Genomic DNA, 17,182 nt, shown 5'->3' with positions numbered 1-17,182 from the left:
GACCCTTACTCAATCAATCATGGCATGCTTCATCATCGGGCATTGCCATACTCAAACTCACATGGGCTGAAGTGGGCTACAACCAACATTTTGGGAGCGAGGGTTTTTTTGTGCTGTTTTTGAGGAAGAGAAAATCTCCTGGCGCCAGAGAAAGTTAAGTCAAAAGAGTCTTCAGTATCCTTAAGCAGTGTTTTAAGTGGGCAGGTACTGTCCAGTATGGAGTACCTGCATTTTTTTTTATTTAAGAGAGTAAGTACCTGCACTTCTCAGTGTTGTTGCAACGCATTTGATGGGAGAGTACGGTGTAATCCTTTTCTTTCGGGGCCTCTGGGTGACTCTGAAACAGTGAACTACATCTGTTCTTTGTCAGGCAGAAATGGGACTGAATCGAGATGAAGCATGGGGGACACAAGGGCAGATCTTTTTGAAACATAAACAAGCCCTCCCCTCTGCAAACACTGAGTCTGCAATGCTGCGCTCAGGCCAGCAAGCAGGCTCACAATGGCACTGCAGAAGCATTGCTGAGAGACAGCCTGCAGTCCCTGCCAGTATTGCCACTTGATGTAAACTAAATCCTCTGTTAGATGGCATGTCAGAGGTTCCTTGAAGCCTAACTCACCCCATGCTCATGCTGAATGCTGCTGCCTTAGCTTTGGGAGAAGAGAGAACATGCAGCAGTAGGCATGAAGGCCAAGACAGGGGCCCACGCTGCATGAGTGGCTCACTCTCCAAGTGCACCGTACATGTGCCATGCTCACTAAAGAAGGAAGTACCTCTGGTCTGTGCTTCTGATGAGGTTCTACCGACTCCTGGTCAGTGCTATAAATGGAAAAAAATAAGTGCAGGTACTCGCCAAATCAAGATGTAGACTAGGGGGTGGGCCTTGGGGTGGGGCTAGGGGGCGGAGCTATGGGCAGAGCAAAGGGATCCGGCCAGGGGCACCCATTCACACAGACCGGGCATTCAGTACATGTAGTTCAGAAACGCTTACATTCGCTGCTGCCCACATTAATAAACCTTGATTCCCACCTGCTGTGCTACAGCATCACTATCGCCACCTTCCTCCTAAGTCTGGTTGCAAACAAGTGCTGCTGTACTCTGCTATGCCAGCAGGAAACCTTCTCTTCGATTTCCAGAGAGTAACGAAATATGTCTGTTAGCAGGCCCTGCTCACACACTACAGTTAAATGCATTCCACAGAGCCTAAGTGAACATTGTGCAGACGCGCAACGCCCATTGGGGTGAAAGAGCTTCAGCCCCCTCCCCCCCAGTCGTGTGTGTCAGCCGGGGCTGAGACAGCTTCCTGGGCACACACACAGCCGCACCCGAGTACTTCACAGGTCTTTAAAAGACCATTTACTTGTTAATGAGGCTTTATTCTTTTTAATCCCTTCATAGAGCCCCTGCATCTACACTCCGCCTATTGCTGGGAGAATTAGCCCCCCCCAGCCCCTTCAGTGATCACAGTGTGAGTCTGCCCCCTCCCAAACTTACTGACAGAACTGAATGAATGCCTTCTGAAGGCCTTTCAATTAGCACATTGTAAGGTGAGATTAGCACTTGATCAGAGTGTTTCACGTAAACAGATCCACTCGTTGTCAACTGTGTTGCGCTTCTTTTAGAAAATGCCAATTTCACTGAGCTTGGCTCATATTCCCCCATGTACCAGTACTCTCTTAGGACAAAGAGAAGTTCCGGTACTTAAGCGCCGAAAATTTAGAAGGGCCGGTACTCCGTACCGGTGAGTACTGGCCCAGTTAAAGCACTGCTCCTGGTTGAATGTTAGAGGGGTTGGGGAGGAGTCTGTGCGGCCATTTACCTGATAGACTCCTCCTCAGCCCCTAGTAATGCCCAAGCCACAGAATAGAATGTAAAAGAGTAGGCAGACCTATGGTGCTCAGTTGGCCCCACCCAGGACCACACAGTAATCACCCTAATGCCGGGCATATCCCTGGCACTGATAAAAAGACATGTCTCTTCCATGATACTAGCATTCTGTGCCACCCGGTATTTTGCTGCTTCTGTCATTGTATCCAGATATATAATACAACTAGTAACATTACACTTACAACAGCCAGGGCTATCGGCTTTCCCAATGGTTGCTAGTTGTGCAAGATAAATAAGCAACAACTATGGCTTCATTGTATATAACAAAAAATGCTTTCTTTCTGAAATGATGAGAATGTGAAAAAACTATAAGGAGTCTGTTAGACCTGGCACCATTGGCGTGAGTCTCCCTTCCTTTTTTCGCTGTGTCTCCTCTGTTTTTGCTGGTTATAGATGCTCTGGGCGCTGTGCCGCTGCCATTCAGTGCCACAGCGCGAATGCTCCCTTTGTAAAGATGACATATGAATTGGTACATCCATGATTGGCTTATTCAGTTTACCTGTTAGTCCCTAGTAGCGTGGCCGGTGTGTGCCCAGGGCTGGTAAACCGAATGCTGCTGGTGGGCCTGAAGCACTGGTTTGTGCCACCCACAGAAGCAGCTTGTAAAGTGTGTCTCAAACCTGCCACTGCAGTGTCTGCGTGCAGTCCAGAACTGCCATCTTGGCTGTGAAGTGCACCCGCTTCCCAGCCCCTAAACCTTCCCTTGGCATCATGTAAGCCCCCCTTATGATAGGGCGCATTGTATGTGTAAGGTAGGACATGCCCTGTTGTATGTAGCATGTCCTAGTAGTGAATTACACCCAATTTCGTTTTTCACTACTGTAAGGCTACCTGTTCTCCATAGGCCAGAATGGGAGGTCTGGGCTATTACATCCTATAGTCCTAACTGACCCACAGAACATGGTAGAAAAACGACTCTAGTATGCCTGAGCTCAGAATATTCAAATACATCTTTTAGTGAAGGTTATTTTTATATTCTGGGTTTGAAACTACCACTTTTAGAGTATAGGTACTTTCTTGCATAAGCCTTCCAGTTGCTCTGCTATTATGTGTATTGGCTGTCTGGTTTTGGAGGGACAGGGCAGGCTGAGTCAGACCTGGGTTGAATAGAGCGACCTGCCTAGGTGTGAGGGGAGGGGTAGCTCCTGCACTTGAATAGGGCTGTGCCTGGCAAGGTGAAAGCTGGCTCCACCTCCCACTGTGCGTCTGAGGCAGACCCCCTCTTTCTGAAAGGAAGGATGCAGCCTGATCAACAAAGTGCTCCAGGGCTGGGCAAAACTGGTTCTGGCTGGGTTCAGAGGCTTGGGACCCCTAAGAACAAAGACTTTGGGGGTATAAATATTTGTGCACAAACCCCTACAATTGGTATTGCTCCTGGATAACAAGAAGAACCTCTGTCCGTGTGGCTACAAGAATCTGCAGGAGAAGGACTGTCCTTGTGCTTGTGTGCTGTTTCTGGGACTGGCCTGCAGCTGTTACTACTGGACTTCAAGAAGAGGAAAGGAACTTTGATTGGACTTTTATTTCTTTTGCTACAGCAACTACCCAAGGGCTAGGAGAGAGCTAGCCTCCTGCTGGAGTCTCAGGCACATCAGACTCCACCATCAGCCTCCTGTTTCCTCCCAGCGAGGATTACTATCTGCAGGTGAGGCTCCTGTGTGTTCCAGGACCTCTATTTCTACTGTTGAGAAGAGAGCGCTGAAAATCGTCGCTAACCTCCGTTAGCGAGCCGCTGCAGCTGGTGAGCGTGAGAAAAATCGCCGCTCCACTGTCGCCGAGCGCTCGCTAACCCCGAAGATCGTCGCAGCACCTGTCTGCGGGCCTGAAAATGCCCGCTATCCGAAGATCGTCGCAGCACCTGTCTGCGGGCCTGAAAACACCCGCTATCTGAAATCATCGCAACAGGATCATCGCAGCGCGGACGCCGAGCGTTCGCCATTTTCCCCGCATCGAATCCGGATCGTCGCTTCCTCGCGGAGCGCCATCTTTGTCAACGCAGCAAGATCGCACACGCAACAGGCTCGGTGCATCATCCTCCCTTCGCGGCAAGGATTTCATCGCATCACCGGCTTAGCGTGAGGAAGTTTGTAGCTTTGTCCTGCCCGCAACCCAGCGCATCATCCTCCCTTGCGGTAAGGATTCAACGCATCGCTGGTTAGCGTGAGGAAGTTTAACCCTACAACGCCTTAGCGACATTTTTGTTGCTTTGCCCCAGGAACCAGATACTTTGTGAGTAAAAGGGTCGCAGAGACCACTGCCTTGAACTAAACCACATTTTGTGCATCCTGAACTATTTTTCCTTGCAGCATTTCTAAAGTAATTATATTTTTATAGTATTGTGGATTTTTACTGTCATTGGTCTTGTGATTAAGTCTATATAAAAATACCTATTTTTCATAACTACTTGAGTGGTGTCCATTTGTAGTGTTCCTCATTGTATTACTGTGTATGGTCATAAATGCTTCACACACTGCCTCTGAGATAAGCCTAGCTGCTCGTGCTACGTTACCACAGGGTTGAGCAGGGGTTGTCAAAGGGTGTAGGCTGCTTACTCTGACTTAGGAAGAAGGGTCCCTACTTGGACAGTGGCCAGCCATTGCCAACTAGAGACCCCCATTTCTAACAGAGTCTCTTTGAAGTTACCTCAAAGGCAGTGAAGGGCGGTTCTGCTGCAGAGTTAATAAGGAAAAAAAAAAGAAATCACCCTGAGGGGAAAAATGGAGAGCCCAATAGAAACCAGTCTCAGCACCTGCTTTTTACCATTGCTGGTGCTGAGCACCAGCACACTTAAAGCCCTGGCTTCAGGGGCAAATGAGAACCTCGAACTGCACAGGCGCAATTGCACCCCTGGCAAAAACAAACTCGACTCTGATGAACCAGCCAAACCCCTGATGAACTGCTTGTATACCCAGTGCAACTCCTCTTCCTCTCCTGAGTGGCGGACTTCTCCCTTTTGCCCACAAGCACCAGCTGCCCGTTGATTTGTGGGTACCTTGACTTGGTTAAAAAGTTTAGTAGAGATAGATTGGAGTTATTAGTACCCTGCCATCTAACTAGGTCTATACAGTTCAGTTGTCTAATAAGAGCACAGGAGTTCTTTGGCTGTGGGATTCTTGTTAAGTGACTCTGGCTAATAATAGGAAACACACATGTGTAAAGCCTGTCCCCAAAAAATCCGATCAATGAGGATACCAATACAAATCAACACCAATGTTTTTTTCGCTTTGGGTCCAATCAAAGGTTTAGACTACTTGTACTAAACCCAGGAAGAGGTGGTGTCTCCCTGATTCACACATTTGTCAGGGGTAGGACACCACCGCAATTGTGGTCTCCTTCATCCCGCCACCTTGCAATTCCCAGTGGCATATCTGTCCCAGACAAATATACAAAGCCCTATTGTTCTTTATTGTGTGACTTTAAAAAGCACTCTTCTTTGCAAAAAATGCTTATATGGATTACCTTTCTGCATAGTTGATATGTTTTAATGAATACAAAACCCCCTTCCAAGCATTGGTTTGTCATAAATCATCACTAACCTTTCGATCTTTGTCTTCTTCCAGTTTTGAAGAGCTTTCTGAACATTTCTTCATTTCAGCAAGATCTTCTTGAATCTGACTATATTTGAGACACAGTTCAGCTACTTCCTGTTCCTTTGATTTCAGAAGGCTTTGAAGAACTTCTTTTTCTCCTGTAACCTGCAGCATCTCTCTCCTCACTTGTGCACTGTCCAGAGAAACCTTTTCCTTTTCCTTCATTACATCCTTCAATCTGCTTGATAACACGTTAACTTCATCCTCTAAAGATGATTTTAATTTTTCAGCAGAGACCCGAGCTGCTTCTACCTCACGGTTTTTCTCTTTTTCTCCCAACAGGTGCTCTTGTAGGTTGGTCACTTCCAATGCCTTCTTAACTAGCTGTTCTTTGAGATCATTTTTCTCTGCCTCTAGCTCCACAACATTGTCTTTTAGGGAAGTTATAAGCTGCCTATTCTCAGAAATTTCTAAAGAATTTCCTTTCTCTGCATCCAATTGCTTCTTCAGTGCCACCAGTTCACTTATTGCCTTTTCATATTCTGCTTCAAGCTCCACCACTTCTTCCTCCACCCTCACTTTCATCTCCTTCAGGTCCCGCATTAGCCGATTATGCTCCTCTTTGCTAATGTAGTTGGAGTCTGCGTCAGCTACCTGCTGCATCTTCCGGTGATCCTCAAGCTCACTTTGAGCCTCCTTGTACATAAGCGACAACTCATTCACTTGCTTGTTGAGCTCGTCTATGGTTTTCTTCATGGTCTCCTTCATGTCTGTACCTTCACTAGCTGACTTGCTTAGACTGGACAGTGCATCCTGCATTCTTTTTATTTCGTCCTGCCCTTCTGTGTACTTCTCGATTAGCAATACCTTCTCTTGGTTAATATTCTCAATAACTAAAGAGTAAGAGTTTATCATTTCCTCTCGTTCTTCAGCGGACATCATGCTTGCCAGTCTATCTTCCATCTTTTCAAGCTCTTTTTCCAAGTTGTTTATTTTATCTTTGCTTGTCCCAATTTCAGCCAGTGCTTTCTCTTGTTCTTTACGCAATAATTCTAGTTCCTTGTTTAGAGCTTGCTGCTCATCATCAGCTGCACTCTCATCCTTCTTTTGAAAGTCCACGTTAATATTTCCCTTATCCGCCTGTGCATTCATGCTCTCTTCTGTGTGGGCTTCAGATCCACATTCAGGTTCTTCTACCTTCAGGATGAAGTCACTGGCATGCTCAGAAATCTCTGTTCGGTCTATGTCACTTTCTCCTGCATGTCCCAATCTCAATTGTGACTCTAAGTGCTTCCTTTCTGCTTCCGAGTGCTCCAACTGGATCTTCAAATCTTGCAAAGTATCAAGAAGCTGCTTAATTTGTAATTCGCTTTGGGTTTCTATTTCATACTGAGATTCAGTCTCCGTTGAGGCATCCAAGGAAAGTGGAAAAGATTCAGTGTCTGATGTTCTATCTTCACTTTGTTTTTCTAGAGACTGACTGACCGAGGAGGATTCTTTGCCGAGGTCCATTCCGGAGTCATTTGATGCCTTTTCCTAGATAAAAGCATACACTGTTAGATTTCTCAACCAATTACTAATTATTTGTCAATAATTAACGGTAGCTGTACTTTAAAAAACTGAATATGGATGGAGTAAATAAGAGCCTTGCATTACAACAAGGCTGCAGTGCAAATGACTTCACATCTCAAAGTACGTTGTCATGACCAATTAAATATTCACTTTCAATAATTTATACAAATAAGTGTTTTGTTAAGTGGCAGCTTTTGATGGTCGGCCATTTGAAGAGCTGTTATGGGCAGATGAGGGGTTCATGGGCAACCTTGACCACTTCCTCAGCGAAGGGTCAACAGTGGCTGTGCTAGTTCTTCGTATAAAACATGGATGTATAACTTGGTTATGCACATCATGGATATTTATTTTCGAAGATTCTAAATTACTGGACATGAAGCAGGAAAATAATTTGCCAGGCCATCAAAAAATAACATACAAACTTTTTCCCAAAATAAAATACACAAATCGACACACAGAATTTTGTGCATAGTGTTTGAAGGCAGTGAGCGAAAGACCATTTACGCAGTAGTTGTTGAGCCTAATTTTTTTGTATTTTGTTTTAAAAGAAAAATATTGGATTCCTCACTTAATGAAAAGTTACCCTGAAATAAACATTATACAAAAAAACAGAGGTGTTCTGAGGATCAAAAAGGGCTTTATATCCATGTAGTGGCCAGCCAGTGCGTCCTTTGCTTATACAAGACTCTTCTATGAGATGCAAATAATAGAAACCCAATCCACAGTTATCAAAATTATTTTGTGTGGGCTTTTGTTGCTAATAAAAATTATTTTCAGTTACTTTGCAGTCTCCACAGTGCCATCAATTCGTTTTGATCCAGAATTATGAAAATTCAAAAAAGGTCTTCACAAGGTTGTGAAATCTAGCAGTCTTATTAATACCAAAAAATCTTATAGCATTGCCACATAGCCAGCAATGTTAGCAGCCTGATTAAGGCTCTGTTTGCACAAACAAAACATTGCAACCGGGAGGCAAGAGGATCAGTCAATTTTGTTAAAGCTGGGCAACCAGCAAATTTTGTGTTGCTGTTTGCATGCTATTTCATAAAGCCTTTATATCGGCCAGCGAATGGGAACAAACCAGCTGCACATCTCAAGACTTCTCACAAAGCCTAATAATTTCTCTATTTCTGGGTTATGTTACATGCTGGCTTTTGAGGAGAGCCACTTTGTAACTCTGCTGTGGGCATTTCCCACCTAATACACTAAAGGATGATTTTTCTTGCAATCATTGTCATTGGTCCCCCAACTCTTCAGCAAAGAGTTTGACAGCAGCCAGTACCCAAATAATAAGCCCATTCACGGCGCTGTCCTATTGAATGTCTGCTCACTGCAAAAGCAGAAAATGCAATTTTTTTGACTTTTTAGATGAAGAAAAGCTAGATATTCTGTTTTTTTACAGAAACATGGCTTTCAGAATTGGCTAATCAGATCATATCCACAGCCATTCCTATTGGATATGAAATTCTCAGGAAAGATTGCCTAAAAGGCAGAGGGGAGGGTGGAAATAATATATAAAAGCGGGAGTGCGTGCCTATTCCTCTTTTGGAAATGGAATGAGCTGAAGGTTTGGGCTTCCGCCCACCCTGTCTCCCCAGCAGCCCTTAGCTGGGGCTCTTATCTGTAGACCTCCAGGTCATGCTGGTCTTTTTCTGAGATCACTGGGCAGTAATCTGGCCTCTTGGCCCCTCAGATATGCAATTTCTTTTTAGCTTTTGGCAACTTCGGTCTTCATATGGATAAACTATCAAACTCTGAGGTAGCCTCACTCTTAGATACCATGTCTTCTCTTGGTCTTTTTCAAAAGGTGTTTAAACCAACTCATCAAGCTGTTCACATATTAGACCAAATTTTTACTAATTTGAAGACGGTACTTCTCGATTTTTTACCATTAGTATGGTCGGATCACCATCCAATTAAGTGTAAATAGCAACAATCAAAGAAAGATCTACCTCCTTCGAAGAAAACACGAACCATGTCACAAGCTCTTCACAAAATTCATAGAGCAGACCTGCCCCGCTCTTTGGAAGCAAATACTCCTCTTCTTTTCAGAGTACTAGAACCGGATATTGAGTGCATGGATGACTAGATTCTTAACACCATTAATGACTTGGCTAAGGCCTCCGCACTCAGATCCCATAGAACCAAACAGTAGGCCCAGTGGTTTAACGAGGATCTTAGGACTGGTAAGAAACATCGTAAACACCTTGAGAGAAAATGGCAGAAAAGCTATAATTTGGTTGACAAAGTGACCTCAAAGTTAGCAAAAAGGTCCTCTCAGCCAAAAAAAGCATTTTTCGAGATAAGGATAGATGAATCAGGCAATAATTCCAAATATATTTTTAAAAACCTTCATGAGCCCTGAGGCCGCCCTCAGAGGTCATCAATCCTCAGCATAATGATGCGACCTGCTGGCCTCATTCAAGCAAGCCTGCTCGTTTATTCACAGACTAATGGCATCCCTTCTGAGAAATCAAATTCTAGTAAGACTACTCCTGGGATGCCAACTTATTCCAACTTCCTACCTAGAGGGTATGGCGGCCATCAAGATCCTTAAATCAGGGTCTCCATCTGACTCATGCCCTCCCAGTATACTTCGGTACAAAAGGGGGTGGTGATGGACGGAGCATCAGAACCAATCAAACACTCACACCCAGTCCACAGATCTGGGTTTAATCCATCACCGTTCTTTTGCCCACTCTGCCACCCCAGTTCAGACATGGCCATATGCAAATCAGTCTGACCCTGTGCCTCATGGGAACAGTCCAGCCCGAACTGCCAAGCCATGCCTTCACTGGACCGGAAACAAGCTTCCTAGGACCGGTTTCTGGCATTTCAGCCGTCTTCAGCCAGGCTTGCTTGAATCCAGTGGCAAAATGAGCAAGGGACTCACGTCTGAGCATACCCTGCCAACTTATGGCGAACAAAGCGGTACAAAAGGGGGTGGTGATGGACGGAGCATCAGAACCAATCAAACACTCACACCCAGTCCACAGATCTGGGTTTAATCCATCACCGTTCTTTAGCCCACTCTGCCACCCCAGTTCAGACATGGCCATATGCAAATCAGTCTGACCCTGTGCCTCATGGGAACAGTCCAGCCCGAACTGCCAAGCCATGCCTTCACTGGACCGGAAACAAGCTTCCTAGGACCGGTTTCTGGCATTTCAGCCGTCTTCAGCCAGGCTTGCTTGAATCCAGTGGCAAAATGAGCAAGGGACTCACGTCTGAGCATACCCTGCCAACTTATGGCGAACAAAGCGGTACAAAAGGGGGTGGTGATGGACGGAGCATCAGAACCAATCAAACACTCACACCCAGTCCACAGATCTGGGTTTAATCCATCACCGTTCTTTAGCCCACTCTGCCACCCCAGTTCAGACATGGCCATATGCAAATCAGTCTGACCCTGTGCCTCATGGGAACAGTCCAGCCGGAACTGCCAAGCCATGCCTTCACTGGACCGGAAACAAGCTTCCTAGGACCGGTTTCTGGCGTTTCAGCCGTCTTCAGCCAGGCTTGCTTGAATCCAGTGGCAAAATGAGCAAGGGACTCACGTCTGAGCATACCCTGCCAACTTATGGCGAACAAAGCGGTACAAAAGGGGGTGGTGATGGACGGAGCATCAGAACCAATCAAACACTCACACCCAGTCCACAGATCTGGGTTTCATCCATCACCGTTCTTTAGCCCACTCTGCCACCCCAGTTCAGACATGGCCATATGCAAATCAGTCTGACCCTGTGCCTCATGGGAACAGTCCAGCCCGAACTGCCAAGCCATGCCTTCACTGGACCGGAAACAAGCTTCCTAGGACCGTTTTCTGGCATTTCAGCCGTCTTCAGCCAGGCTTGCTTGAATCCAGTGGCAAAATGAGCAAGGGACTCACGTCTGAGCATACCCTGCCAACTTATGGCGAACAAAGCGGTACAAAAGGGGGTGGTGATGGACGGAGCATCAGAACCAATCAAACACTCACACCCAGTCCACAGATCTGGGTTTAATCCATCACCGTTCTTTAGCCCACTCTGCCACCCCAGTTCAGACATGGCCATATGCAAATCAGTCTGACCCTGTGCCTCATGGGAACAGTCCAGCCCGAACTGCCAAGCCATGCCTTCCCTGGACCGGAAACAAGCTTCCTAGAAGCTTGTTTCCGGTCCAGGGAAGGCATGGCTTGGCAGTTCGGGCTGGACTGTTCCCATGAGGCACAGGGTCAGACTGATTTGCATATGGCCATGTCTGAACTGGGGTGGCAGAGTGGGCTAAAGAACGGTGATGGATCAAACCCAGATCTGTTGACTGGGTGTGAGTGTTTGATTGGTTCTGATGCTCCGTCCATCACCACCCCCTTTTGTACCGCTTTGTTCGCCATAAGTTGGCAGGGTATGCTCAGACGTGAGTCCCTTGCTCACTTTGCCACTGGATTCAAGCAAGCCTGGCTGAAGACGGCTGAAATGCCAGAAACCGGTCCTAGGAAGCTTGTTTCCGGTCCAGGGAAGGCATGGCTTGGCAGTTCGGGCTGGACTGTTCCCATGAGGCACAGGGTCAGACTGATTTGCATATGGCCATGTCTGAACTGGGGTGGCAGAGTGGGCTAAAGAACGGTGATGGATCAAACCCAGATCTGTTGACTGGGTGTGAGTGTTTGATTGGTTCTGATGCTCCGTCCATCACCACCCCCTTTTGTACCGCTTTGTTCGCCATAAGTTGGCAGGGTATGCTCAGACGTGAGTCCCTTGCTCACTTTGCCACTGGATTCAAGCAAGCCTGGCTGAAGACGGCTGAAATGCCAGAAAACGGTCCTAGGAAGCTTGTTTCCGGTCCAGGGAAGGCATGGCTTGGCAGTTCGGGCTGGACTGTTCCCATGAGGCACAGGGTCAGACTGATTTGCATATGGCCATGTCTGAACTGGGGTGGCAGAGTGGGCTAAAGAACGGTGATGGATCAAACCCAGATCTGTTGACTGGGTGTGAGTGTTTGATTGGTTCTGATGCTCCGTCCATCACCACCCCCTTTTGTAGCGCTTTGTTCGCCATAAGTTGGCAGGGTATGCTCAGACGTGAGTCCCTTGCTCACTTTGCCACTGGATTTAAGCAAGCCTGGCTGAAGACGGCTGAAATGCCAGAAACCGGTCCTAGGAAGCTTGTTTCCGGTCCAGGGAAGGCATGGCTTGGCAGTTCGGGCTGGACTGTTCCCATGAGGCACAGGGTCAGACTGATTTGCATATGGCCATGTCTGAACTGGGGTGGCAGAGTGGGCTAAAGAACGGTGATGGATCAAACCCAGATCTGTTGACTGGGTGTGAGTGTTTGATTGGTTCTGATGCTCCGTCCATCACCACCCCCTTTTGTACCGCTTTGTTCGCCATAAGTTGGCAGGGTATGCTCAGACGTGAGTCCCTTGCTCACTTTGCCACTGGATTCAAGCAAGCCTGGCTGAAGACGGCTGAAATGCCAGAAACCGGTCCTAGGAAGCTTGTTTCCGGTCCAGGGAAGGCATGGCTTGGCAGTTCGGGCTGGACTGTTCCCATGAGGCACAGGGTCAGACTGATTTGCATATGGCCATGTCTGAACTGGGGTGGCAGAGTGGGCTAAAGAACGGTGATGGATCAAACCCAGATCTGTTGACTGGGTGTGAGTGTTTGATTGGTTCTGATGCTCCGTCCATCACCACCCCCTTTTGTACCGCTTTGTTCGCCATAAGTTGGCAGGGTATGCTCAGACGTGAGTCCCTTGCTCACTTTGCCACTGGATTCAAGCAAGCCTGGCTGAAGACGGCTGAAATGCCAGAAACCGGTCCTAGGAAGCTTGTTTCGGGTCCAGGGAAGGCATGGCTTGGCAGTTCGGGCTGGACTGTTCCCATGAGGCACAGGGTCAGACTGATTTGCATATGGCCATGTCTGAACTGGGGTGGCAGAGTGGGCTAAAGAACGGTGATGGATCAAACCCAGATCTGTTGACTGGGTGTGAGTGTTTGATTGGTTCTGATGCTCCGTCCATCACCACCCCCTTTTGTACCGCTTTGTTCGCCATAAGTTGGCAGGGTATGCTCAGACGTGAGTCCCTTGCTCACTTTGCCACTGGATTCAAGCAAGCCTGGCTGAAGACGGCTGAAATGCCAGAAACCGGTCCTAGGAAGCTTGTTTCCGGTCCAGGGAAGGCATGGCTTGGCAGTTCGGGCTGGACTGTTCCCATGAGGCACAGGGTCAGACTGATTTGCATATGGCCATGTCTGAACTGGGGTGGCAGAGTGGGCTAAAGAACGGTGATGGATCAAACCCAGATCTGTTGACTGGGTGTGAGTGTTTGATTGGTTCTGATGCTCCGTCCATCACCACCCCCTTTGGTACCGCTTTGTTCGCCATAAGTTGGCAGGGTATGCTCAGACGTGAGTCCCTTGCTCACTTTGCCACTGGATTCAAGCAAGCCTGGCTGAAGACGGCTGAAATGCCAGAAACCGGTCCTAGGAAGCTTGTTTCCGGTCCAGGGAAGGCATGGCTTGGCAGTTCGGGCTGGACTGTTCCCATGAGGCACAGGGTCAGACTGATTTGCATATGGCCATGTCTGAACTGGGGTGGCAGAGTGGGCTAAAGAACGGTGATGGATCAAACCCAGATCTGTTGACTGGGTGTGAGTGTTTGATTGGTTCTGATGCTCCGTCCATCACCACCCCCTTTGGTACCGCTTTGTTCGCCATAAGTTGGCAGGGTATGCTCAGACGTGAGTCCCTTGCTCACTTTGCCACTGGATTCAAGCAAGCCTGGCTGAAGACGGCTGAAATGCCAGAAACCGGTCCTAGGAAGCTTGTTTCCGGTCCAGGGAAGGCATGGCTTGGCAGTTCGGGCTGGACTGTTCCCATGAGGCACAGGGTCAGACTGATTTGCATATGGCCATGTCTGAACTGGGGTGGCAGAGTGGGCTAAAGAACGGTGATGGATCAAACCCAGATCTGTTGACTGGGTGTGAGTGTTTGATTGGTTCTGATGCTCCGTCCATCACCACCCCCTTTGGTACCGCTTTGTTCGCCATAAGTTGGCAGGGTATGCTCAGACGTGAGTCCCTTGCTCACTTTGCCACTGGATTCAAGCAAGCCTGGCTGAAGACGGCTGAAATGCCAGAAACCGGTCCTAGGAAGCTTGTTTCCGGTCCAGGGAAGGCATGGCTTGGCAGTTCGGGCTGGACTGTTCCCATGAGGCACAGGGTCAGACTGATTTGCATATGGCCATGTCTGAACTGGGGTGGCAGAGTGGGCTAAAGAACGGTGATGGATCAAACCCAGATCTGTTGACTGGGTGTGAGTGTTTGATTGGTTCTGATGCTCCGTCCATCACCACCCCCTTTTGTACCTCCCAGTATACTTGCCACAGCAGCACAAGTCATCAATCCCATTGCAAAAAATGTTTTGAGTACCTCATTGTCGACAGGAATGGCTCCGGTGCAATAGAAACATGCCAAAATTCTGCCTTTGCTTAAAAATCATCCTGCTGATCCCAAATATCAAGCAAATTATAGGCCCATTTACCTTCTCCCTGCTTTTTCAAAAGTTTTAGAAGAATTTGTAAATATGCAACTCTCACCGTATTTGGAAATTAATTATCTTCTGCCCCAGAGTCAATCTGGATTCAGACCTCACTTTAGCACTGAGATGGCCTTGTTAGAGGTTGCCAAGCATATCAAGGGAACCTGACCAAGGGGGGGAAGGCCGTCTTGATAGTGTTGGACTGCCTTCGATACTGTTCCCCACTTGAGATTCTTTGCCTATCTCCAATCTATTAGGATTGATTGCCCAGCCTCTTAAGTGACTTACTTCCTTCTTATATGAAAAAAGTCGAGAAGTTTGGATGCCCCATTTTTTCTCCACAGTTCGTGAGCTGGCTGTTAGAGTGCCTCAAGGCTTGGCACTCAACTCCACCTTATTCAATGCTAATCTTACACCCTTAGCTGTGTTAGCTGAGACCTTGGGGGCTAAGGAAATATCATATGCTGATGACTCCCGGCTTCTTTTCACCTCTGGAAAGGGAGAAGAATTCACTGCAGAGGCAATTAAAAATTGCCTCTCAAATGTGTTTCACTGGTTGTACAAACAATTAAAATGCAATCCTGACGAGACAGAGATTGTGTTTATTAGCCCAACATCGCCAGACTTATGGAGGACCTTCTGGCCAAAGGATGCCCCCCCCCTTGGCCCACAACAAGGCACTGTAAGGAATTTAGGAATCAAATTTGACAGTGCTTTTTCCAACCAACCACTTGCTGGTTCCTGTTTTGGATTTCTACACACTTTACTTACTGTATGCTGAATCTAAGAAAACAGTGATCCAAGCCTTGATAACTTCCAGATTGAATTATGAAAATGCACTATACTTAGGTCTTGCAGAATATCTTCTTAACAGACTTTAAGTGGTGCAGAATTCGGCAGCCCAAATCCTCCTCAATCTTCCCCCGAGAGCACATACATCCTCTCATTTGAGGGCACTTCACTGGCTTCCTATTAAGATAAGTTACTATTTAAATTCCTGGTCCTTGTCCACAAAGCACTGCACGATACTGGAGCTCGTTATCTGAGCGAGAGGATTTGTCACTATGTCCCTTCCAGAAACCTACGTTCCTCGAACGAAAGATTGGCTAAAATTCCAAAAATCTGCTAGTTTAGAACCGGTGGCAGGTCTTTTACCTATCTCAGAACAGTCGCCTGGAATAAATGTCCTCTGGAGCTATGTATCACAACTGAGCAATCCATCTTTAAGAAAAAATTAAAAACATAGCTCTTTCAACAAGCTTAACAGGAGAATCTGTGTTTTGAAGGTAATCGTGAATCCAGCGCCGGGACACTCCTTGGAGAATCTGTGCTCTATATATATTTCATATCATATCATCATCATCAGATGGAGTTTGTGGCGTCCTTGATACTTCCTCAGCAGAAGGTGTACAGTGATTGTGAGTGGCTGTGCTAGTTCCAGGATTATCTGATGTTTACTCAGGTATGAGTATCCTCAGTAAATGTATTTTACTCTCCATGGCCCTGCAAAGAGGTATAGTCCCTGAAAATTCATAGAAAGACAGAAAAATCTTTTTGAACAGATGTTTGCAGTTTTTTTCTTTAACACAATCAAATTGTGGAGGTGCCTGGGTTCTGGGCAAAATGCACAACTCAGTGGAGCACAGAGATCTATCTCCGACTACATTTGGTGCTACTATATCTGACTTGTAAAATATAATTTGCTTTAGCTTAGCTCCGCTTGTGTTTGGTAAGGAAGAAAGAAAAAAACATGTACATATTTTGGACAGTGTACTTGCAGAGATGTTTGAATGTTATACTTGGAGGGATTTACCATCATTTTCGTTGGGTAGCCCGAGATGTTTGCCTTGACAGTTACAGGCTGTAGGTGTTCTGTGCACATTACCCCTGCTAAACAGGGTTAATGTGCCTGCGCTCCTCTTTTAAACATAACAATATTGATATACATCTGTAGGGCTTATTTAAATTACATGCAAGTCCCTACTATATAGTAGAAAGGGAACCCGAGACCTGTAGGTTAAATGTCACTAATGGACTGCCATCCACTACATTGACAGTGCAGACATGACTGTAGGCCTACCATTTGTAGCCAGGCTGTTACAGTATTAAACTGCAAATTCAAGCTGTGAAAATAACCCCTCCCTTTTAAATATATATATCACCCCTATGTAGGCCTTATTGCCGATAAGGCAGGATGCGTGGCATTTAATGTTAAAGTTATTTTCACTCTAGCACAGCTGGCCGTTCCATGAGAAAACACCAGGTTGACCAGGTAAGCTAAATGATGGAAAAGATTATGTTACTTAGATTCACATGCTTTGCATACTCTTGCCAGCTAGTGTTGCGTCCGGATGTTTGAAAGTTGTTTTTCTTCGAAGAAGTCTTTCGAGTCACGAGGTAAGGGGACTCCTCTTCTTGGTAATAGTTCACATGGGCATCGACTCCATTGTTAGATTGTTTTCCCACAAGAAGGTGAAAAATGGAGTGTAAGTAAGTGTAGGTAAAGCGATGTCCATGCATATGAAATATAGATTAGAACTGAAACAACCATATGTGTACGGGAAGGAAAGTGGGTGCATGTGAATCTACAGCACTACATGCCAAGAACAGAAGAGTAACATAATCAGTTCGAGGCAGGTGTGGCTGTAGATACATATGCTTTGAATAGACTG

The 17,182-nt window shown here is 46.6% G+C and overlaps 1 protein-coding gene across 5 annotated transcripts in view; it reads right to left on the bottom strand.

The window, feature by feature from the left end:
• Positions 1 to 17,182, bottom strand: part of RAI14 (retinoic acid induced 14) — a 486,624-nt gene that overhangs the window by 18,191 nt on the left and 451,251 nt on the right. For all 5 annotated transcript variants that reach the window (XM_085630935.1, XM_085630928.1, XM_085630947.1 and 2 more), the window contains one exon: positions 5,424 to 6,953. In XM_085630935.1, the coding sequence (XP_085487061.1) occupies positions 5,424 to 6,953 (1,530 nt within the window). The remainder of the gene's footprint in view (positions 1 to 5,423; positions 6,954 to 17,182) is intronic.

The sequence above is a fragment of the Triturus cristatus genome, chromosome 2_1, assembly GCF_964204655.1.
Source record: "Triturus cristatus chromosome 2_1, aTriCri1.1, whole genome shotgun sequence".
Taxonomy (NCBI): domain Eukaryota; kingdom Metazoa; phylum Chordata; class Amphibia; order Caudata; family Salamandridae; genus Triturus; species Triturus cristatus.
Note: the sequence above shows the minus strand (reverse complement) of the source record. Positions and strands in the feature narration are given on the sequence as shown.